The following is a 23409-nucleotide window of genomic DNA, read 5'->3' on the forward strand; positions in this document are numbered from 1 at the left end:
GGGCATCTGCCTTTTGTTCTTAAAATTGCCACATTTTGTTGCAGTCTGTCACAGCTACATTTCAATATCTAACACAGTCTCCCTCTCTTTAGTTCTGCCGGGGTCAAAGGACTCAAAACATTAACACTGGGCGGATTTCTCTGAAAATGGGGCTATGCCCCCCACGCCCGCGAGAAAACAAGCGCGAATCACTCTGGGCATTCCTGGAGAAAGTCCAGAGCGATTCTCCGTTTTGCAGGGGGCGAGCCGGGCCCGGGAGTGGTCCTCGCAGCTCCGGCTGCCGATAGGGGCCCTGCACTTCCAGCCGCATCTGCGCGGTGGCGGCCCTGCGCAACATAGCAGACCCTCACAGCGGGCCGGCCCCGACAATATAGGCCCCACCTAGATCGCGCGCGCGCGCCGATCGGTGGCCCCCGATCGCGAGCCTGGCCGCCCTGGAGGGCCCCCCAGTTACGGATCCCCCCCCACCCCCCACCAGCCTGCGGCGGCCACTCTGAGTTCCCAACGGGTGGAACCATAAATGAACCACGTCAGCGGGAACACGGCCAGTTGTCACGGACAATCGCCGCGGGGGCCTCTTTCAATGGTCGACCACGCGCGCGCAACTGCCGGCGACTGTCCGGTCCCCGGAGAATCGCGGGAAGGCGCCGGACCCGATCGCAGGTCTGACGCCCCATTCTCTGCCCCCGCGCCGAACACGATTGAGGTGCAGAGGCTGGGAGAATCCCGACCTCTGTTCCTCTCCCTGCAGACGCTGCCAGACCTGCTGAGTTTTTTCAGCGTCCTCTATTCTTTCAGATTCCAGCATCCGCAGTATTTTCCTTAATCCCTTAAATTGCTGGGAACAGTGAGCTGAAAGTTCATTTGTGCCCAGTTCCAGGTATTAAAGCTGGAAGATGAGCACAAACTTGCCGAATATTGTAACTCGGCTAACATCTAAATGTTGTGGGTGAGAGCAGACAGTTCGCACTTCCACCGATTCAGACCTTGGGCCATTGCCTTCACGCGCGCACACTCTCGGTGATGGGCCAGGAGGCCGTACGGAATTGGAGAGGTGCGGGCAGTGGCCGTTGAGCGAGTTACGGAGCCAGGATGCCCCCATTCCTTCTCCTCCTGGCTCCTTGGCTCTTCGGGAGTTTCTTTGGTTGGAGACGGTTGGAGAATGCTGGGATGACCACGCCTGTCTAATGCAATACAGAGTTCCACACAGAGGCTCACAATGTGCGTTAGGCTCTTAAATTTAAAAACAGAAGAAGTTAGAGCCCGGGAGGAGGCCATTTGAACTCACATGTCTGTGCCAGCTGAAAAAGCCATTGAGCTTAATCCCACCCTCTAGTTTCTGGTTCATAGCCTTGCAGATTATGGCATCTCAGACACACATCAAAGTGTTCTCAAATACGATGAGAATTTCTGCCTCAACCAGTAGGAACCGATTTATGTAATCATGCCTTCAGTGAAATAAAATGGACCAATTATACTTCGGCAACCATATTAATATTTGATTTCCTCTCAATATAGGTCACTCAAATTGCTTCTTGCAAGCAGTCAAAATAATAAGCTTCTGTACCTCGAAATTCCCTCGAACCTGTCAGAACTATTCCTCGCTGCCACCTTTCACACAGTGAGCTCCATCTCCTCACACCCTCCAGGTGAAAAATATTCTCCTCAACTCTAATACTTTTACCAATTATTTTAAATATTTGCCCCCCCCCCAGTTATTGACCCCTCTGCTAACAAATATGAATCTTTCCTATCCACTCCACGTAGACCCCTCAATTATACACCTCAATTCTCAATTGCATCTTCCCTTTATCCCCCTCTATTCCAAAGAAAACAACCCAGCCTATCTACTTCTTCTTCGGAACTAAAATTCTCCATTCCTGGGAAAATTCTTCTAAAATCTCCTTTGTACCCACTACGGACGAGCCTAACACTCGTTCATGGTGATCTGCAAAATGATTCAACCCAATTTCATTTTTTTAAATAAATTCAGAGTACCCAATTATTTTTTCCAATGAAGGGGCAATTTAGCGTGGTCAATCCACTTAGCCTGCACATCATTTTGGGTTCTGGGGGCGGAACCCACGCAGACACGGGGAGAATGTGCAAACTCCACACGCACAGTGACCCAGAGCCAGCATTCAAACCCTCCTCAGCGCCGTAGGATTCAAACCAATTTCAAGTGAGGCATTTTTCGGGTCCTTCAAGATGGTGTTCCCCATTAATTGGGTCTTGTTGCTTCTGTTTAATGCCTATAAATCAGATGCAACGGTGTCCAATTTTTGCCCCAGTATTCCTGTTTATTTGGCTCAGAGTAAGGCCCAGGTGAGGTGCGATGCCTTTTCTTGACAGCTTAGATCTTGTGGGCGGGATTCTCTAATCCTGAGGCTAAGTGTTGACGCCGTCGTAAACGCTGTCGCGTTTCTCAGTGACGTCAACATGGCCTCAGGATCAGCGATTCTGACCCCTACAGGGGGCCAATACGGCACTGGAGCGGCCCATGCCACTCCAGCTGCCGATCCCCGGCGTCAGATGGGCGCCGCGGGCGTGCGCTTGTGCAGTGGGGACGGCGCCAACGTGCGCATGTGCAGTGGGACCAGCGCGATTGCGCATATGCGCGGTGGCTCGCTTCTCCGCACCAGCCCCGGCGCAACATGGCGTAGGGCTACAGGGGCCGGCGCGGAGCAAAAGAGGCCCCCAGCCCGAGAGGACGGCCCGCCGATCGGTTTGCGAGCCAAGCCACAGCGGAGGCCCCCCCCCCCCCCCCCCCCCCCCCGGGGTCAGACCCCCCTCCCCTCCCACCAGGCCACCCCCGGATCCATTAACGCCGAGGTCCCTCCCGGTAAGGCCAGGTTAGAACGGCGCTGGCAGGACTCGGGTTTTTGTGCACGACTGCTCGGCCCATCCCAGGCCGAGAATCGCCGGTGGGGGCCCCGTAGAGCGGCCCCCGACCGGCGCTGCGCCGGCGCCAATGGCAGCGATTCTCCTCTCCGGAGAATTGGCGGAGTGGCGTTGGGGCGGCGTGGCACGATTCGCGCTGGTCGCACCGATTCTCCGGCCCGGCCCCTGGGTGAGAGAACCCCGCCCTGTATGTCTCTCTTGTGGAGACCATGGGCTGGATTCAATTTGAATTTGAATAGTTTTTTGGAGCAAGCAGTGAGATGGACTAAGGACTTGCCCTGTCCACTCTGCGCATTGGCTTTGTAACTTTAAGAATGGAATAAAAATTTAAATCCTTCTAACCAACTTCTCAAAAACAATCGTCTCCAAGAGAGAAAAAAACCAAATGGAGAATGTTCATTGACATCCTGTCTCAAAAGGGGTAATCCTCATGAAACCTTCGAAGGAAGTAGGTTTCATTTCACATTACAGCTTACTTTTGTAATCATGCCTTCAGTGAAATAAAATGGACCAATTATATTTCAGCAATCATATTAATATTTGATTTCCTCTCACATATAGGTCACTCGAACTGTTTCTTGCAAGCAGTCAAAATAATAAGCTTCTGTACCGGGAACCCCCAAAGTCTCCTCGAGCCAGTCGGAAGTTCTCTTCCCCACCACCTCTATCGATTTCCAAGTCATCATCACCAATTCGGAGGAGGAAGCTTTCCCTAAACATTCCCATTATTACTGGGGGGAAGGCTCTGGATCTAACCACGATGACCAGCTCAGCGAATGGCAATGCAAGTATGTACTCTTCTTCATCGCCTTTCAGCAAGACCACCCTGGATATCAACAAACTGTACGTGTCGAGCACTTACTCCAACAAACTCCCTGATGAGCAGGAAAGCAAACTGGATAAGCCTGAAGATGTTGGTCCCAGCAAAGGAGGTGAGCTTTTGGCACGTTTGTGGTGCTCAACACAAATAATGAGTTGATGAGTACGGCTCAAGGAAAAGGGCGGTGCTACTTGACAGCGTCGGGCATTGAATTTTATTCTTATTTGTTCTCAGAATGCCAGCTGGGCCAGCAGTCATTACCTCATCCATAATCCCCTTTGAGAAGGTGGTCATGGGCTGCCTTCTGGAATTGCTGCTGTCCACGTAATGCAGGTGCACCCATATTGCAGTTAGGGATTCCAGCATTTTGACCCAGTGACAATGAAGGAACGCTGATATTGTTCCAAGAGGTGTGTGGCTCGGAGGGGAACCTGAAGGTGGTGGTATTCCCATGCACCTGATCTACAGCCGAGAGGGACTAATTAATATCCGTCTTGTAGGTGTTAGTAATTGTAGACTACTTGCAGCTAAATGACCAAACATCCCAGATTATTTGGGACAGTTCTACATTTGAGACTACTTAAAGGTGATCCAATGGGTGAGGTCACTGATGACAAATAATTCCTCATATTCAGTGTATTTATTGTGAAATATATTCTAGTCGCCGAACAGTGAGGTGAGGTGACATCCTAGGGAACGCCTGGTCCAGTGGCTGAGCGGGTGGGGAGAGGGTCAGATGCTGAGATTATCTCAGGGATATCAGTATATGAATAATTAATACACTTTTGTTTCTTTTTAAAAAATAAATTTAGCATACCCAATTCATGTTTTCCAATTAAGGGGCAATTTAGCGTGTTCAATTCACCTACCCTGCACATACTTGGGTTGTGGGGGCGAAACCCACGCAAACACAGGGAGAATGTGCAAACTCCACACGGACAGTGACCCAGAGCCGGGATCGAACCTGGGACCTCGGTGCCGTGAGGCAGCAGTGCTAACCACTGCACCACCGTGCTGTGCTGAATAATTAATACATTGTCTGACATTCCACTCTATGCAATCTCAATTGAAATTTCAAAGCCCTTGCTGAGAGAGTAATAGGCTAAGCCTTCCACTACTTCTCATTTCTCAGCTATACTGATTGACCTCTGTTAACCTATCTCTGAATTTCATGGCAAGTCCAATATGGCAGCAGGCAGTGCACCTCTAAGTGTGTGTTTTGTGTCCACTATATGTGAGGGCTAAGGGCTCCGTTTAGCATTCAAACAGCAGGCCAATCTGTTAACACTGCAGGAATTTTCCCACAGACATGAGTCTCTTGGCCTTTATCTTTAAGCTATTAGAGGGCGGCACGGTGGCGCAGTGGTTAGCACTGCTGCCTACGGCGCTGAGGACCCGGGTTCAATCCCGGCCCCGGGTCACTGTCCGTGTGGAGTTTGCACAACCTCCCCGCGTCTGCGTGGCTCTCACCCCCACAACCCAAAGATGTGCAGCTTGGGTGGATTGGACACACTAAATTGCCCCTAAATTGGAAAATAAATGATTGGGTCCCCCAAATTATTTTTTGAATCTTTGAGCTAACAGGCAGTAAAAGCCTCAAAAAGGACAACTGACCCCAGCTCATAATCCACAAAATCTATTTATGATAAACTATTATAGCCAACCTTTAGTGCCAGGCATACTTATGGACAATAAAGTTAGTCTTTCTCTGAAAAATGTTCACAATGAGAAACTGATTATTCGAGCATGCAACACAGTGAAAAAAAAACTTTTTTATTCCATGGAATTGAGCAGAAGTCTAGACCAAAGAGCTGAACAGAGAGAGTATTCAACCCTCCAAACATCTGATGAATCTCTTGTTACAATCAGGTGCAGGCAAGACGGTGAAGGAGGATTCAGAGACCGAGCAGGCTTTTAGTGATGAGGCTGAAACAGAAACATCACCAACAAAATCTCCAACAACACCAAAAAAACTGAAAGGCAAGAACGCATCAGGTAAGGAGCCCGGGGATGATGCCAGCTCACCGGGTTAGAACTCCAGATCAATAACCCTCCCCGACTCTGTAACCTACGCCAGCTCTGTAATCCTCAGAAATCTCTGCATTGTTCCGATTCTGGCCTCTCGTGCATTCCAGATTTTAATCACTCCACTATTGTCGAATCTTCAACTGCCTAGATCAAAGCTCTGTAATGTGCTCCTCTCCTTCTGCCTCTATACTTCTCTCTCCTGTAAGATGCTTCTTAAAACTTATATCTTTGACCAAGGTTTTGATCACCTGCCGGAATACATAGTGGTTAGCATTGTTGCTTCACAGCTCCAGGGTCCCAGGTTCGATTCCCGGCTTGGGTCACTGTCTGTGCGGAGTCTGCACGTTCTCCCCGTGTCTGCGTGGGTTTCCTCCGGGTGCTCCGGTTTCCTCCCACAAGTCCCAAAAGACAGGGGGCACGATTCACTGACCCCCCCCCCCCCCCACCGGGTCGGAGAATCGCCGGGGGCTGGCGTGAATCCCGGCCCCACCGTGTCCCGAATTCTCCGCCACCAGGGATTTGGCGGGGGCGGGAATCGCGCCGCGGCGGTCGGCGGGAATCGCGCCGGTCGGCGGGCCCACCCCCGGCGATTCTCCGGCCCGAAGTCCCGCCGCTGTCAACCCTCTCCAGCCGGCGTGGATTAAACCACCTACCTTACCCGCGGGAGCAGGCGGTGCGGGCGGGCTCCAGGGTCCTGGAGGGGGGCGCGGGGCGATCTGACCCCGGGGGGTACCCCCCGCGGTGGCCTGGCCGGCGATCGGGGCCCACCGATTGGCGGGCCGGCCTGTGCCGTGGGGGCACTCTTTTTCTTCCGCCTTCACCATGGTCTTCACTATGGCGGAGGCGGAAGAGACCCCCTCCCCTGCGCATGCGCGGGGATGACGTCAGCAGCCGCTGACGCTCCCGCACATGCGTCGCCCGGTGAAGTCCTTTCGGCGCCGGCTGGCGTGGCACCAAAGGCATTTCCCGCCAGCCGGCGGAGCGGAAACCACTCCAGCGCGGGCCCAGCCCCTCAAGGTGAGGGCTTGGCCCCTAAAGGTGGAGAGACCTCCACACCTTTGGGGCGACCCGACGGCGGAGTGATCCGCGCCGTTTTTGGCGCCGGGTAGCGGACATCGCGCCAGTTTGCGGAGAATCCCGACCATGCTGTTAGGTGAATTGGACATTCTGAATTCTCCCTCTGTGTACCCGGACAGGCGCCGGAGTGTGGCGACTAGGGGCTTTTCACAGTAACTTCATTGCTGTGTTAATGTCAGCCTACTTGTGACAATAATAAACATTATTATAAAGATTATATTTTCTTATGTGGCTCAGCATCAAACTTTGTCTCGATAACACTTCTGTGAAGCTGAGGCTATAAAAACAAGTTTGTTCCGTGCCTTGCACAGAGTGCTATTTTTCTCTGAGTGCCGGGGGTTAAGGTAGGAGTGGGAGTTTAGGGAAGTGGGGGAGCAGAGATGTAAAAAGAGCTTGAGCTGAGAGTCAGAGCGGAGATTTAAAAAGCGTGGGAACTTCCAGAGACACCTCTGGGTTGAGTTTGAAAAACAATGCAGGAATGGCATAATAGGAAAACAGTGGGAGCGATCAAACTATCTCATCATGCCCGGTGACGCGATGAGGCCGTTAAATCTCACGATATTTGCGATGCTCATAACACCTCACGGGATCTAACAAGATCCGTTACAATCTGGATCTCGCCCTCGCTGGGCAAGGTCAAGATTTACAAATTTAAATGAGCAGTTGGGCACGCGATGCTCTCGAGGCTCGGGGACAACCACCCGGGCCTGGGAGACCTCGCCATGGCGCTGTTTAGCACTGGTCCACACATACGTGGACTAGGCGTGGCAGCACCTGGGGGGGTCTCCCAGGCTATCAGAGGCCCCCTGGTGGTCGGCTTCTGGATGCTGCCACCCGGGCACCAAGGCACTGCCTGGGGTAAGATGGGAGGGAGACAGAAGATGGGAAATTATAGGCCGGTTACTCTGACTTTGGCCATGGGTAAAATTTTGGAGTCCATTTTAAGTGCATGATAAGATAGGACTCAGTCAGCACGGCTTTGTCAAGGGGAGGTCATGCCTTACAAATCTCTTAGAGATCTTGAGGAGGTAACAAGGAGGTTAGACAAAGGAGCACCAGTGGACGTAATTTATTTGGATTTTCAGAAGGCCTTTGACTAGGTGCCATGCAGGAGGCTGCTAAATAAGATAGATGCAATGGGGAAAGACTTCAGAAGTCTGAAGCACAAAGCGACTTGGGAGTCCTAGTTCAGGATTGTCTTATATTGTCATAGGCCTCCAAATAGTTCTAGGGATGTAGAGGAAAGGATGGCGCAGATGATCCTGGATAAGAGCGAAAGTAACAGGGTAGTTATTATGGGAGACTTTAACTTTCCAAATATTGACTGGAAAAGATATAGTTCGAGTACATTAGATGGGTCGTTTTTTGTACAGTGTGTGCAGGAGGGTTTCCTGACACAATATGTTGACAGGCCAACAAGAGGCGAGGCCACGTTGGATTTGGTTTTGGGTAATGAACCAGGCCAGATGTTGGATTTGGAGGTAGGAGAGCACTTTGGGGACAGTGACCACAATTCGGTGACGTTTACGTTAATGATGGAAAGGGATAAGTATACACCGCAGGGCAAGAGTTATAGCTGGGGGAAGGGCAATTATGATGCCATTAGACGTGACTTGGGGGGGATAAGGTGGAGAAGTAGGCTGCAAGTGTTGGGCACACTGGATAAGTGGAGCTTGTTCAAGGATCAGCTACTGCGTGTTCTTGATAAGTATGTACCAGTCAGGCAGGGAGGAAGGCGTCGAGCGAGGGAACCGTGGTTTACCAAAGAAGTGGAATCTCTTGTTAAGAGGAAGAAGGAGGCCTATGTGAAGATGAGGTGTGAAGTTTCAGTTGGGGCGATGGATAGTTACAAGGTAGCGAGGAAGGATCTAAAGCGAGAGCTAAGACGAGCAAGGAGGGGACATGAGAAGTATTTGGCAGGTAGGATCAAGGAAAACCCAAAAGCTTTCTATAGGTATGTCAGGAATAAGCGAATAACTAGGGAAAGAGTAGGACCAGTCAAGGACAGGGATGGGAAGTTGTGTGTGGAGTCTGAAGAGATAGGCGAGATACTAAATGAATATTTTTCATCAGTATTCACTCAGGAAAAAGATAATGTTGTGGAGGAGAATGCTGAGACCCAGGCTAATAGAATAGATGGCATTGAGGTACGTAGGGAAGAGGTGTTGGCAATTCTGGACAGGCTGAAAATAGATAAGTCCCCGGGTCCTGATGGGATTTATCCTAGGATTCTCTGGGAGGTCAGGGAAGAGATTCCTGGACCTTTGGCTTTGATTTTTATGTCATCATTGGCTACAGGAATAGTGCCAGAGGACTGGAGGATAGCAAATGTGGTCCCTTTGTTCAAAAAGGGGAGCAGAGACAACCCCGGCAACTATAGACCGGTGAGCCTCACGTCTGTAGTGGGTAAAGTCTTGGAGGGGATTATAAGAGACAAGATTTATAATCATCTAGATAGGAATAATATGATCAGGGATAGTCAGCATGGCTTTGTGAAGGGTAGGTCATGCCTCACAAACCTTATCGAGTTCTTTGAGAAGGTGACTGAACAGGTAGATGAGGGTAGAGCAGTTGATGTGGTGTATATGGATTTCAGCAAAGCGTTTGATAAGGTTCCCCACGGTAGGCTATTGCAGAAAATACGGAGGCTGGGGATTGAGGGTGATTTAGAGATGTGGATCAGAAATTGGCTAGCTGAAAGAAGACAGAGGGTGGTGGTTGATGGGAAATGTTCAGAATGGAGTTCAGTTACAAGTGGAGTACAACAAGGATCTGTTCTGGGGCCGTTGCTGTTTGTCATTTTTATCAATGACCTAGAGGAAGGCGCAGAAGGGTGGGTGAGTAAATTTGCAGACGATACTAAAGTCGGTGGTGTTGTCGATAGTGTGGAAGGATGTAGCAGGTTACAGAGGGATATAGATAAGCTGCAGAGCTGGGCTGAGAGGTGGCAAATGGAGTTTAATGTAGAGAAGTGTGAGGTGATTCACTTTGGAAGGAATAACAGGAATGCGGAATATTTGGCTAATGGTGAAGTTCTTGGAAGTGTGGATGAGCAGAGGGATCTAGGTGTCCATATACATAGATCCCTGAAAGTTGCCACCCAGGTTGATAGGGTTGTGAAGAAGGCCTATGGAGTGTTGGCCTTTATTGGTAGAGGGATTGAGTTCCGGAGTCAGGAGGTCATGTTGCAGCTGTACAGAACTCTGGTACGGCCGCATTTGGAGTATTGCGTACAGTTCTGGTCACCGCATTATAGGAAGGACGTGGAGGCTTTGGAGCGGGTGCAGAGGAGATTTACCAGGATGTTGCCTGGTATGGAGGGAAAATCTTATGAGGAAAGGCTGATGGACTTGAGGTTGTTTTCGTTGGAGAGAAGAAGGTTAAGAGGAGACTTAATAGAGGCATACAAAATGATCAGGGGGTTGGATAGGGTGGACAGTGAGAGCCTTCTCCCGCGGATGGAAATGGCTGGCACGAGGGGACATAGCTTTAAACTGAGGGGTAATTGATATAGGACAGAGGTCAGAGGTAGGTTCTTTACGCAAAGAGTAGTGAGGACGTGGAATGCCCTACCTGCTACAGTAGTGAACTCGCCAACATTGAGGGCATTTAAAAGTTAATTGGATAAACATATGGATGATAATGGCATAGTGTAGGTTAGATGGCTTTTGTTTCGGTGCAACATCGTGGGCCGAAGGGCCTGTACTGCGCTGTATCGTTCTATGTTCTATGTTCTATATTAACGTGAAGGTTCAGTCAGCAGTTCGGAAGGCAAATGTTCGCCTTCATTTTGAGAACTAGAATACAAGATCAGGGATGTACTTCTGAGGCTGTATAAGGCTCTGGTCTGACCCCATTTGGAGTATTGTGAGCAGTTTTGGGCCCTGTGTCTAAGGAAGGATGTGCTGGCCTTGGAAAGGGTCCAGAGGAAGTTCACAAGAATGATCCCTGGAATGAAGAGCTTGTCGTATGAGGAATGGTTGAGGACTCTGGGTCTGTACTCGTTGGAGTTTAGATGGATGAGAGGGGATCTTATTGAAACTTACAGGATACTGCGAGGCCTGGATAGAGTGGACGTGGAGAGGATGTTTCCACTTGTAGGAAAAACTAGAAGCAGAGGACACAATCTCAGACTGAAGGGACGATCCTTTAAAACAGAGATGAAGAGGAATTTCTTCAGCCATAGGGTGGTGAATCTGTGGAACTCTTTGCTGCAGAAGGCTGTGGAGGCCAAATCACTGGGTGTCTTTATGAAATGAAAATCGCTTATTGTCACAAATAGGCTTCAAATGAAGTTACTGTGAAAAGCCTCTAGACGCCCTATTCCGGCACCTGTTTGGGGAGGCTGGTACGGGAATTGAACCGTGCTGCTGGCCTGCCTTGGTCTGCTTTCAAAGCCAGCGATTTAGCCCTGTGCTAACAGAGATAAATACGTTTTTGATTAATAAGGGGATCAGGGGTTATGAGGAAAAGGCAGGAGAATGGGGATGAGAAAAATATCAGCCATGATTGAATGACGGAGCAGACTCGATGGGCCGAGTGGCCTAATTCTGCTTCTATGTCTTTTGGTCTTATGGTTTTTGATGTTTTCTTCATTTTATGTTTAAGTAGCAAAGGTCTTGACATGAACATGAGAACATTAATTCAAGTGAATAAAATCACTATTTTAATGAAGAGATAACCTGGTTAAAATAAACAATTTACTATTACCCTTAAAATCACAGGCAGGGGCATCTTGTAATATGCAATAAGCAGCTATACCTAATTATTCATACACCATCATTTCAGAACTCAAAGCCCAGGCATTACTGCTGTTAGGGAGATCAGAAGCTGAGAATCAGGAAGGATTATTGATCTATTTCTTTGTTTCAGGTTATCTCTTCTACTCCCTTCCCACAGTCTTATTAAATTGCCCAGTCGCTGTAGTGGACAGGGAGTGTTGCTATATTGTATAATCACACGGTCACTATGGGCGGATTTCTCCCAATTTGACACTCGGTTCTGTGGTGGGGGCGGGAATATGGAATGTTTTCCGTTGCAGAATCCGGTGGAAAAACATGCCAAATATTCCAGCCCTGACCTCATTAATTCTGCACCTGGGTGTTTTGTCCTGTATTTCATGGTGGGGCAGATCTGAATCGCACCTTGTCTATCATCCTGCCTGGTGTCACATTGAGAAGGCGTCCAACATCGCTGACCGACTATTGAAGAAAGAAAATGGACCGCCTGAAAATGACCAGACACATCACCAACAATCTGTCCTGGTCCACCCACGTCGACGCTACCACCAAGAAAGCACAACAGCGCTTATACTTCCTCAGGAAACTAAGGAAATTCGGCATGTCCACATTGACTCTTACCAACTTTTACAGATGCACCACAGAAAGCACCCTATCGGGCTGCATCACAGCCTGGTATGGCAACTGCTCGGCCCAGGACCGCAAGAAACTACAGGGAATCGTGAACATAAGACCGTAAGACATAGGAGAAATCACCCAGGAGACATCACCCAGTCCATCACACAAACCCGTTCCCATCCATTGACTCCATTTACACCTCCCGCTGCCTGGGGAAAGCGGGCAGCATAATCAAAGACCCCTCCCACCCAGCTTACCCACTCTTCCAACTTCTTCCATTAGGCAGGATATACAAAAGTTTCAGAACACGGACTAACAGATTCAAAAACAGCTTTTTCCCCACTGTCACCAGACTCCTGAATGACCCTCTTATGGACTGAACTGATGTCTCCACACACTTTCTCTACTGAGTAGTACAACCCTCCGTATGCTCCCCTGATGTCTGTGTCTATGTATTTACATTGTGTATCTATGTATGTCCTATGTTTTTTCATGTATGGAACGATCTGTCTGGACTGTACGCAGAACAATGCTTTTCACTGTACCTCAGAACATGTGATAATAAACCCAAATCTAAGTCCATGAAGCACTCTGAGACATACGATGAATGTCCTGTGAACGAAGGTGGATTGCCAGGAACATGCTGAGGCTGGAAGATGGACCCCCGACAGGACACAGAATCTGGAAGGTCCAACTGTGGGTGTTCCGGGGTCCAGGGTTGGGAGCTGCCTCCATCCCGAACTCCGGAGGCAGCCCCAGGCATTGTTCAGGTGCGTCCCAATGTCTGCGTGCCACATTGTTCCAAATGTATTGCCTGCCAGCGAGATTTCCCACCTGCATCGCAGAGGACCTGGCGTGGGGGGCGATCCTTCATCTGCATCTTATTAGCAGGGTGCAAATGAGGTTCGTGCCTGCCAGGGCGGGTTTTCTGACCCGCCCTGGCAGGCACCAGCGGGAGATCACCGCGATGGGATTTCTGGACCTCCCGCCATATTCTCCCCCCACATCTGCCACTGCCGGGGGCTTAGAAGAATTCTGTCCTGTATTTTGCAATTAATGATAGAACCACAAGTACACAGAATGACAGTCACTATGTAATTATGTAATTGTTGTATTGTGTGAACAAAGTTAATGAAAATGATACGGCCGCTGTGCCATATAGAGAATGATAATCTCTATATTGCATCAAAACTATTACAGATACTATGTGGTATATAATGGAATTAATAACTGAGAATGGGGGCGGCATGGTGGCGCAGTGGTTAGCACTGCTGCCTCACGGGGCGGAGGACCCGGGTTCGATTCCGGCCCTGGGTCACTGTCTGTGTGGAGTTTTCACATTCTCCCCGTGTCTGCGTGGGCCTCATCCCACAACCCAAAGGTGTAAAGAGTAGATGGATTGGCCACGCTAAATTGCCCCTTAATTGGAATAAAAATTGGGTACCCTAAACTTATAGGGGGAAAATAAATAAATAACTGAGAATGACCAGGCTTTGTGGAATTGAGATCATTACGATGATATGTTATGACTCCACAGAATTCTCCTTGTTTTCCTACAATAACGGAGTGGTGGTCACATCCAGCCGGGAGATGGACAACAATCGCAGCGCAGTTTCAGCAACCTCAGCCTTTGCCATTGCCACAGCGGGAGCCAACGAGGGCACACCCACCAAGGAGAAGTTCAGGCGGATGTCCTTGGCCAGTGCAGGTACATTTTACACTTTGGCACAGGGGAACTGATCTCTTTATGCTGGATCCCTCGCAATAATAATTCTTGGTAATTGATTCTATAATATCAAGGGGACATTTGAGCCACATTAATTAATAAGACCAAGGGCTGTGGGGACAAACACAGAACGGATTGCCTTTTTAATTTACAAAACAAGCTGCACAGCATAAATGAAGGAAACAAATATTGGAATATATCTCATCAGGTTCCATAGATCAATATTAACAAACTAGCAGCAGGAGGAGGCCATTCAGCCCCTCGAGCCTGCTCCACCATCCAATAAGATCATGGTAGATCTGATTGTGGCATCAACTCTACTTTCCTGTCTCCTCGCTAAAGTCTGTGATTCCATTGTCAATCAAGAATTGATCTAACTCAGCCTTAAAAATATTCAATGACCCAGCAGGCACTGTTCTCTGGGGAAGAGAGCGCCACAGAATAATAATACTCAGAGAAAAGACTTCTCCTGATCTCCATCTTAAATGGGAGACCCCTTGGCCAGGATTCTCCGAGCCCACGCCAGGTCGGAGAATCGCCGGTGACACCAGAAATTCCCGCCACGCTGCTCCGACGCCGGGACGCGATTCTCCGGCAACTGGAGAATCGGCGTCAGTCGCGGGCGCGCGCGGTCGACATGGTCGACCGGCTAAATTCCGCCGGCGTGGTTCCAACCTGGTATCACCCGGCGGGAGCTCAGACCCGCGGCCGCAGTGGCCGTCCTGGTGGGAGTGCGGGGGGATCAGACTCCGGGGGGACTCCACGACGGCCAGGCCCGCGATCGGGGGCTACCATTCGGTGGGCGCGCTCGATCTGGAGGGGGCCTACCTCCTTCTCCGCAAGCCAGCTGTGTCGCTACGCCATGTTGCATCGGCGCGGAAACAGCCACCACGCGCATGTGCCGGCGCGTAAATGGCCGGCGCGCACATGCGCGGACCCGCGGCGGCAGTGTAGGGCCGTGTATCAGCGCCGAGCAGTGCACAGCACTCCGGCGCTGTGCTGGCCCCTGTGGCCCACTGAATCGCTGGGCCCCTCCGGTGTTTACGCCGCGTCAATCCTTGGCTGGGATTTTGGAGAATCCCGGCCCTTATATTTAAATTGTGTCCCCTAGTTTTAGTGCAACTGTGCCACAACATTCCTACTTTTATATTCCATTCCCCTTTCAATAAATAACAACGTTCCAGCTCCTTTCCCAATCACTTGCTGTACCTGCATGTTAGCTTTCGGTGATTGATGTACCAGGGCATCTAGGTCCCTCTGTTCCACAGAATTCAGCAATCTCTCTCCATTTAAATAATTTACTGTTTTTCTATTCATCTTGCCAAAGTGAACAAGGTCATATTTTCCCACATTATATTCCATCAGCCAATGTCTTGCCTTAGTCACTAAACCTGTCGCCGTCCCTTTGCAGGCTCCTTAGCCAGAACTTTCCAGCCCAAATGTCCAGCGAGCCGTTGAAATCTCTGTTCACGTCAGCCGCACCAGAGGATCCAGCTGACGTGAAGCACTGGAAGAATTTGGTGCTTATATGTCTTCACAACTTCCTTTCCTGTCTATCTTTGTGTCTATCGTTGCGTCTATCGATCATCTCAGTAATTTGGCAACCATACATTCAGTCCCTTCACACAAGTCGATGATATAGATTGTAAATAGTGGATGCCCCAGCACTGCTCCCTGTGGTACTCCCCCCGCCCCCATACACACACTCACACACACACTGAGCTCTTTTTGTGCAGTGGCCTTTGATGTGACACCCTACCTGATTGAAAATCCTGTCTCATTGCACATCACCAGGTCTAGATTAACCTGCTCTCTGGTTGGCTCTAGAACATGCTGCTCTAGGAAACTGTCCTGAATAAATCTATGAACCGTTTTCCAGACTACCTTTGCCAATCTGATGGCAATCAATACATCCTGTGCGAGAGTGAGTCAAGGAGCCTCATGAAATTGCATTCTTGACACAGTTTTTTTCTATTAATGAAAGTAACACAGTGAATTTTAACTGAAGTTGTGGTGTATCAGTGTTAGAATCATAGGATCATACAGCACAGAAGGAGTCAATTTGGCCCATCATGTCTCTGCTGGCTCTTTGTAAGAGTACGATAAAGGGGTCTGTGTTATAAACTGCAAAATGTATGTGCTTGACAAGGGAGTGTGTGATATATTGCACTGTGAATATTTTGATGAAGGATATCCGACTGAGAGATTTACTTGTCTGTTATTGAGGCAGTTGCAGAAAGTTCATGTCTCATTCTTTGAGGGGTGCAATAGAGGGTGCAGGGTCGATCTTGTCGGGCAATTGAGAAAAATGGGCAAGTGTGAATCAACATGATTGAAGTGAATAGAATTACAACTGGGGAGAGATGTAAATCTGATTGCAATACCCAATGGTGCAATATCACCAGTGCTTGCTTTTGTCAATGTTAAACCTTTCCCCCTAGAATTGTCATTCTCATGTGTTTCTGATATGCGTGGCGCTCATTATACAATTTACCAGAAGGGGCAGCACGGTGGCGCAGTGGTTAGCACTGCTGCCTCACGGCGCCGAGGACCCGGGTTCGACCCTGGCCCCGGGTCACAGTCCGTGTGGAGTTTGCACACTCTCCCCATGTGTGCGTGGGTTTCACCCCCACAACCCAAAGATGTGCAGGCTAGGTGGATTGGCCATGCTAAATTTCACCTTAATTGGAAGAAAAAGAATTGGGCACTTTAAATTTGAAAAATAAATAAATAAACGTACCAGAGATTGGTTCACACATCACTCTCATGGGTAAATCCCAACACTCCAGGAATGGCGTGAGATCTGAGAGAACTCTCAGTGAAGCAAATGGCTGCAAGAACAGCAACCCTTGTTTGAAAACTACTGAACAATTTTAAGTTTACATAAGCTGTTATATCTCTGAAAGTCAGGCAGTTGGAGCACCATTCTTACAAGTTTACAAAGATACATATTACAAACATGCACCTTCAACCCAACCAAGAGTTTAAGTTTTACATGGGAGCAGAAGAGAATCCTCAATTAATATCCATCCCATTCCTACAACTAAACCCTCAAATAATATACAATTAACATGAGAGTGTGAGGGCATCACTTACATTTAACATGTTAAGCAAATCTATGAACCAGTAAGTAAAGTAAAGTCACCATAGTTCTAGATGGCCACTGGCTCCTTTCCCTTTGAGGGGGTTTTAACTTGAGGATCACAACAGGGTACGGTTGGGCCTTCATGAATAACCTCAGCCAGTACAGGAATTGAACCCTAGGCTGTTAGCCTCACTCTACAACCAGCTGTCCAGCCAACTGAGCTAAACCGGTGTCCAGTGAGTGCAACGTAACAGGGATAGTCATTGTGAAAAGTCGAATAGTAAGAGATCAAAGTCTGGGAGCTAAACTAATCCTTGATAACTGACTTTTAAATACACAGTATTTTTTACCTTCCTTTGAAGAATTGCAAATTGCCAATTCGTTTCTCACTACCTCCAAGTTGCTTCAAAAACTTCCAGTGAATGAGATTTACCAACTTACCGTCAGTCCCTCATCTCTGCTCAAACAGAATTGTTTCAGCCAGAATGAAGTTACCAAAATATCATGGATTTTCAACATTGAAATCTCAAAAAGGAATAGTTTGTTAAATACCAAAGGAACTAATCATGGACATACTATCCATATATTAAACTCCCTCCTGTTACCAGAGAGGTTGTAATAAGGAGCTTTGCTCAATGCAATGACTTTAGTGATTAAACATGGGGCAGAGGTTCTGCTTTCAGAAATCTAGGCACAACTGTGCTCAAACTTGGGCAACTTGTTCGTTTTGACAGAAGCGTAAGAAATCTGTGAGAGATGATTTCAGATATATAATCATATATTCAAAGGGGGAGGACATAATACATCATCGCAAGATCTGCCTTGCTCATTGGTATCGTTCTGTTTACTTATTTCTGAATTTACTTTCTGCTGTTGATTCTAGGTTTTCCTGCTGATCAGAGAATTTGTGACAAAGAGTTTGTCATTCGAAGAGCAGCGACGAATCGTGTGCTTAACGTGTTGAGACACTGGGTCTCAAAGCATTCCCAGGTAGTGTTTTGGCCGTGAACATTAGCCAAGCTAATGGGTCTTGTACTAAGTTCGTCTCCATTTTGTTGCAGCTTTCACTAAACGTGTGCACCTCACACTGAAATGAATTGGCCAATCAATAGTCTTTATTTGTGTCGCAAGTAGGCTTACATTAACGCTGCAATGAAATTACTGTGAAAATCACCTAGTTGCCACACCCCGGCACCTGTTCGGGTACACGGAGGCAGCATTCAGAATGTCCAATTCACCTAACAAGCACGTCTTTCGGGACTTGTGGGGGGAATCCGGAGCACCCAGAGGAAACTCACACAGACATAGGGAGAACATGCAGATTCCACACAGTGACCCAAACCAGGAATCGAACCTGGGACCCTGGCGCTTTGAAGCAACAGTGCTGGAAACCTCACAACCTTTTAGAAAGCACTTGGATGAGCAAGAATAGACACTTAGCCTGTGTGCGCAGGTGACAGGTTGTATCAAATTTCTGGGACCCTATTAGCTAAATGGGCCTTAGATTCGGGCAGCATGGTAGTACAGTGGTTAGCACTGTTGCCTCACAACGTTCTCCCCGTGTCTGCGTGGGTTTCCTCCGGGTGCTCCGGTTTCCTCCGACAAGTCCCGAAAGACGTGCTGTTAGGTGAATTGGACATTCGGAATTCTCCCTCTGTGTACCCGAACAGGCGCCGACCAGAGGATTTTCACAGTAACTTCATTGCAGTGTTCATGTAAGCCTACTTGTGTCACGAAGAACAATGAATGAAAATCACTTATTGTCACGAGTAGGCTTCAATGAAGTTACTGTGAAAAGCCCCTAGTTGCCACATTCCGCCGCCTGTTCGGGGAGGCTGGTACAGGAATTGAACCGTGCTGCTGGCCTGCCTTTGTCTGCTTTAAAAGCCAGCGATTTAGCCCAGTGAGCTAAACCAGCCCCTAACAAGATTGAGAGATTGAGATTGAGACATGTGCGAGGATACCGGAGCACCCGGAGGAAACCCACGCAGACGCGGGCAAAAGGTGCCGACTGCACACAGACAGTGATCCAAGCCGGGAATCAAACCCGGGTCCCTGACGCTGTGAAGCAACGGTGCTAACCACTGTGCTACAGTGCCGTCCTTAATATGCTGTAATCGTTGACTAAAGGGATGAGACAGAACAATGGCACATGGCAATGGAGGTGTTACTGTGCAGTTTTAATAAAGAATAATAAATATGGTTATTTACGCAGTTGAGTTGTTTAAGATGATTAATGTATTTAATGGTTAGGTAGAGAGAAACTATTTCCTCTGGTGGCAAAACTTTTAAATAAGGGACATAACACTGGAATGCACTGCCAAGTGAGGTGGTTGAGGCAGGTACATTAGCGACCTTTAAGACTTATCTAAATAGACACATGAACAGACGGGGTATAGAAGGATACAGGCGGTTGGTCTGGACAGGACATGTGATCGGCGCAGGTTTGGAGGGCCAAAGGGCCTGTTCCTGTGCTGTATTGTTCTTTGTTCTTTGTTCTATAAGCTTAAAATTAGAGATAAGCCATTCGGGGTGATGTCAGGAAGTGGTTCTTCACGCAATGGGCAGTTCAAGAAGAAGAGCTACTGCCACCTTATTGGGTTGATAGTAACGGATAATAAATGTGGTTCCTTCCACTTCATCCACATCCCAAAAATACACATGAAATATTATTTTAGAACCATTAGCATGAGCATAAATGGATCGATGGCCTTCTTCATCTGTATTAATTTCATGACTTTTCTCTCGGAAGCTGGAGCCTAGGGTTATTGATAATGCTGAGCATGAAAGATTCAGGGTGAGATTTAAGTTGAAACAGGGTTTTTGGACAGAAGCTCGAGGTTATTTGCAAGGAATAGAAAACTCATATTAAAAAGTTGCTCTAAGGCTTCAAACAAGAATTCCCTTTTCATGTTTCAGTGAAGCTGTCACAATGAACTGTGTTGGAATTCCAATTACTGCTTCAAGTATATTGCTGATTCTGGTCACTGAAGCACACTTCCCACACCAGGAGGATGATGTAGCTAAGATACAGAGCCAGTGGGCCAGCTTTCCCCATTCAAATGTTGCTGGTTACCCATTTAACCGATTCATTTCTTGTTACTGTGCAAATTGGGACGTTTAGGCTATTGCCTGGACTCTCAGAGACAGAAAAGTTTGATGAATGGATTGATTGATCTATGGAATGATCGACAGATCCTCTAGATTAGGCACAACTGGGAGGTGTTTATGTGGGAATTGGAGTTCCACTCTGGGTGTCCCATGAAGATTATGTTGTACAGTAAGAAGTCTTACAACACCAGGTTAAAGTCCAACAGGTTTGTTTCGATGTCACTAGCTTTCGGAGCGCTGCTCCTTCCTCAGGTGAATGAAGACTAAGAACGGGGCGCCCCAGAATGCTGAGTGAATCTCTTCATTCACCTGAGGAAGGAGCAGCACTCCGAAAGCTAGTGATTCGAAACAAACCTGTTGGACTTTAACCTGGTGTTGTAAGACTTCTTACTGTGCTCACCCCAGTCCAACGCCGGCATCTCCACATCATGATTACGTTGTAGATGGTAGAGCTAACTACATTGAATGAAGTTTCACTTCATAAAAGTCTAGGATCCCTGAGAAAATGATGACCGCTCCCCTTCACTGCAACTGTGTCAGAGCGTATTTTCTATAAAGCTTTCTAGGAGCCTTTAAGTGTTTATTAACTATTTACAACTGTATTCAGAGATAGTAAGGCACGAAGCCGCTTGCAGAACCATCTCTCACTAAGCTCTGGTTCCCCCAAACCCCCTCACAAATCCTGCGTTGTATTCATTGAATATCACACATCCTACTTCCACCCCCCACCACCAAATATCTCTTGTGGTGGTGACATGAATTTCCAACATCAGTTCTTGGCTTACTTGGAAGGCATGGAGGACGTATTTGCTCCAATTGTTCCTGGAATGCCCATAAATCAGTCGGTTTCTGATTTGCTGTGGGAGGTTGCCGAATAGATGTTCTCTTCTTCTTCTTTTCTTTTGAGGAAATTCCTTTTGAAATTATGACGCTAGCTCCCCGATCTTGAAGGAATAGAACTTTGTCAGCTTCTCCTGATGTTCATCCAGCTGTATCTTCAAATCCAGCAAGTCCGTCATCTGGTTAAAAAATACCTTAAGCACCTTCAATGGTTCCTGTCCCTGGGGTGAAGTGCTATGCAATCCCAAAGTCACATTCATGAATGAATCAGATGAATAAACGGGAGAATGAAGATTATTTTCAAGCAGAGTTGATGGTTCATTGTTGGTATTGTAGGAGTTTATGTAGTATGCACACATTCTGCCCTCAAACCAGTGTGTTTCTTTCCTTCACTGGGCACCACAAGAGATTCAGAAATTAAATCAACGTCTGGGGTAGAGCTGGATTTAGCCTACATTTCTGTTGCTAGGTAGTCTTCTACCCGATGGGTTCTTCTTCTATTGCTTGCCTTCTACATCTGAGATGCATGTGAGATCAGGCGGTAACTCTTCAGCAGTTATTTCTTCTCCGGGTTTTCCTAAATCAAATTTATTTTCTGCAATTATTTCACTCAGCATTCTGGGAGGCACCATTCTTAGTTTGTCGTCAGGCAAGTCCGTCCCTGCACTAGGTTGTATTATGTCGGTTTAGCTCAGTTGGCTGGACGGCTGGTTCATGATGCTGGTTCATGAGGGACGCCAGCAGTGTGGGTTCAATTCCTGCACTGGCTGAGGTTATTCATGAAGGTCCCGCCTTCTCAACCTTACTCCTTGCCGGGTTGAATTACCACTCGTCAGCTCACTCTCAAAGAAGGGGAGAGCATGGTTTTGTGAAGGGGAGGTCGTGCCTCACTAATTTGATCGAGTTTTCGAGGAGGTGACAAAGATGATGGGAAGTCAAACTTCTGTAAAGCATTTGACAAGGTACCTCATGGTAGACTGGTACAAAAGGTGAAGTCATATGGGATCAGAGGAGAGCTGGCAAGTTGGATACAGAACTGGCTTGGGCATAGAAGACAGAGGGTAGCTGTAGAAGGTGCTTTTTTGAATGGAAGGTTGTGACTAGCGACGTTCCACAGGGATCAGTTCTGGGACCTTTGTTGTTCGTGGTGTATATAAATGATTTGGAAGAAAATGTAGCTGGTCTGATTAGTAAGTTCGCACACAATACAAAAATTGGTGGAGTTGCAGATAGTAAAGAGGATTGTCAGAGGGTACAGCAGGATATAAACTGGTTGGAGTGTTGGGCAGAGAAATGGCAGATGGAGTTTAATCCGGACAAGTGTGAGGTAATGCACTTTGGAAGGTCCAATGCATGTAGGAATTACACAATAAATGGTAGAACTCTAGCGAGTACTGACAGGCAGAGAGATCTGGGCGTGCATGTCCACCAATCACTGAAAGTTGCAACGTATGTGGATAATAATGGATAGAGCAGGGACAGGAATGGTTGTTGCAGGTGCCGGGGTTTAGATATTTCAGTAAGCTCAGGGAAGGTGGGAAAAGAGGGGGAGGCGTGGCATTGTTAGTCAAGGACAGTATTACGGTGGCAGAAAGGACGTTTGATGAGGACTCGTCTACTGAGGTAGAAACTGAGGCTGGTTGAGGTTAGAAACAGGAAAGGAGAGGTCACCCTGTTAGGGGTTTTCTATAGGCCTCCGAAAAGTTCCAGAGATGTAGAGGAAAGGATTGCAAAGATTATTCTGGATAGGAGCGAAAGCAACAGGGTAGTTGTTATGGGGGACTTTAACTTTCCAAACATTGACTGGAAACACTATAGTTTGAGTACTTTAGATGGGTCCATTTTTGTCCAATGTGTGCAGGAGGGTTTCCTGACACAGTATGTAGATAGGCGAACAAGAGGCGAGGCCATATTGGATTTGTACTGGGTAATGAACCAGGACAGGTGTTAAGATTTGGAGGTAGGTGAGCACTTTGGTGATAGTGACCACAATTCGATTCCGTTTACTTTAGTGATGGAAAGGGATAGGGATATACCGCAGGGCAAGAGTTATATCTGGGGGAAAGGCAATTATGATGCGATGAGGCAAGACTTAGGATGCATCGGATGGAGAGGAAAACTGCAGGGGATGGGCACAATGGAAATGTGGAGCTTGTTCAAGGAACAGTCACTGCGTGTCCTTGATAAGTATGTACCTGTCAGGCAGGGAGGAAGTGGTCGAGCAAGGGAACCGTGGTTTACTAAAGCAGTCCAAACACTTGTCAAGAGGAAGAAGGAGACTTATGTAAAGGTGAGACATGAAGGTTCAGTTAGGGTGCTCGAGAGTTACACGTTAGTTAGGAAGGACCTAAAGAGAGAGCTAAGAAGAGCCAGGAGGGGACATGAGAAGTCTTTGGCAGGTAGGATCAAGGATAACCCTAAAGCTTTCTATAGATACGTCAGGAATAAAAGAATGACTAGGGTA

At 47.9% G+C, this 23409-nt stretch overlaps 1 protein-coding gene across 1 annotated transcript in view; it reads left to right on the forward strand.

Annotated features, from left to right (window-relative positions):
• Positions 1–23409, forward strand: part of LOC140387379 (ras-specific guanine nucleotide-releasing factor 1-like) — a 220314-nt gene that overhangs the window by 158120 nt on the left and 38785 nt on the right. The window contains exons 16-19 of the mRNA XM_072470386.1: positions 3463–3833; positions 5591–5716; positions 13721–13891; positions 17878–17984. Coding sequence (XP_072326487.1) covers positions 3463–3833; positions 5591–5716; positions 13721–13891; positions 17878–17984 — 775 coding nt within the window. The remainder of the gene's footprint in view (positions 1–3462; positions 3834–5590; positions 5717–13720; positions 13892–17877; positions 17985–23409) is intronic.

The sequence above is a fragment of the Scyliorhinus torazame genome, chromosome 12, assembly GCF_047496885.1.
Source record: "Scyliorhinus torazame isolate Kashiwa2021f chromosome 12, sScyTor2.1, whole genome shotgun sequence".
In the NCBI taxonomy this organism is placed as follows: Eukaryota; Metazoa; Chordata; class Chondrichthyes; order Carcharhiniformes; family Scyliorhinidae; genus Scyliorhinus; species Scyliorhinus torazame.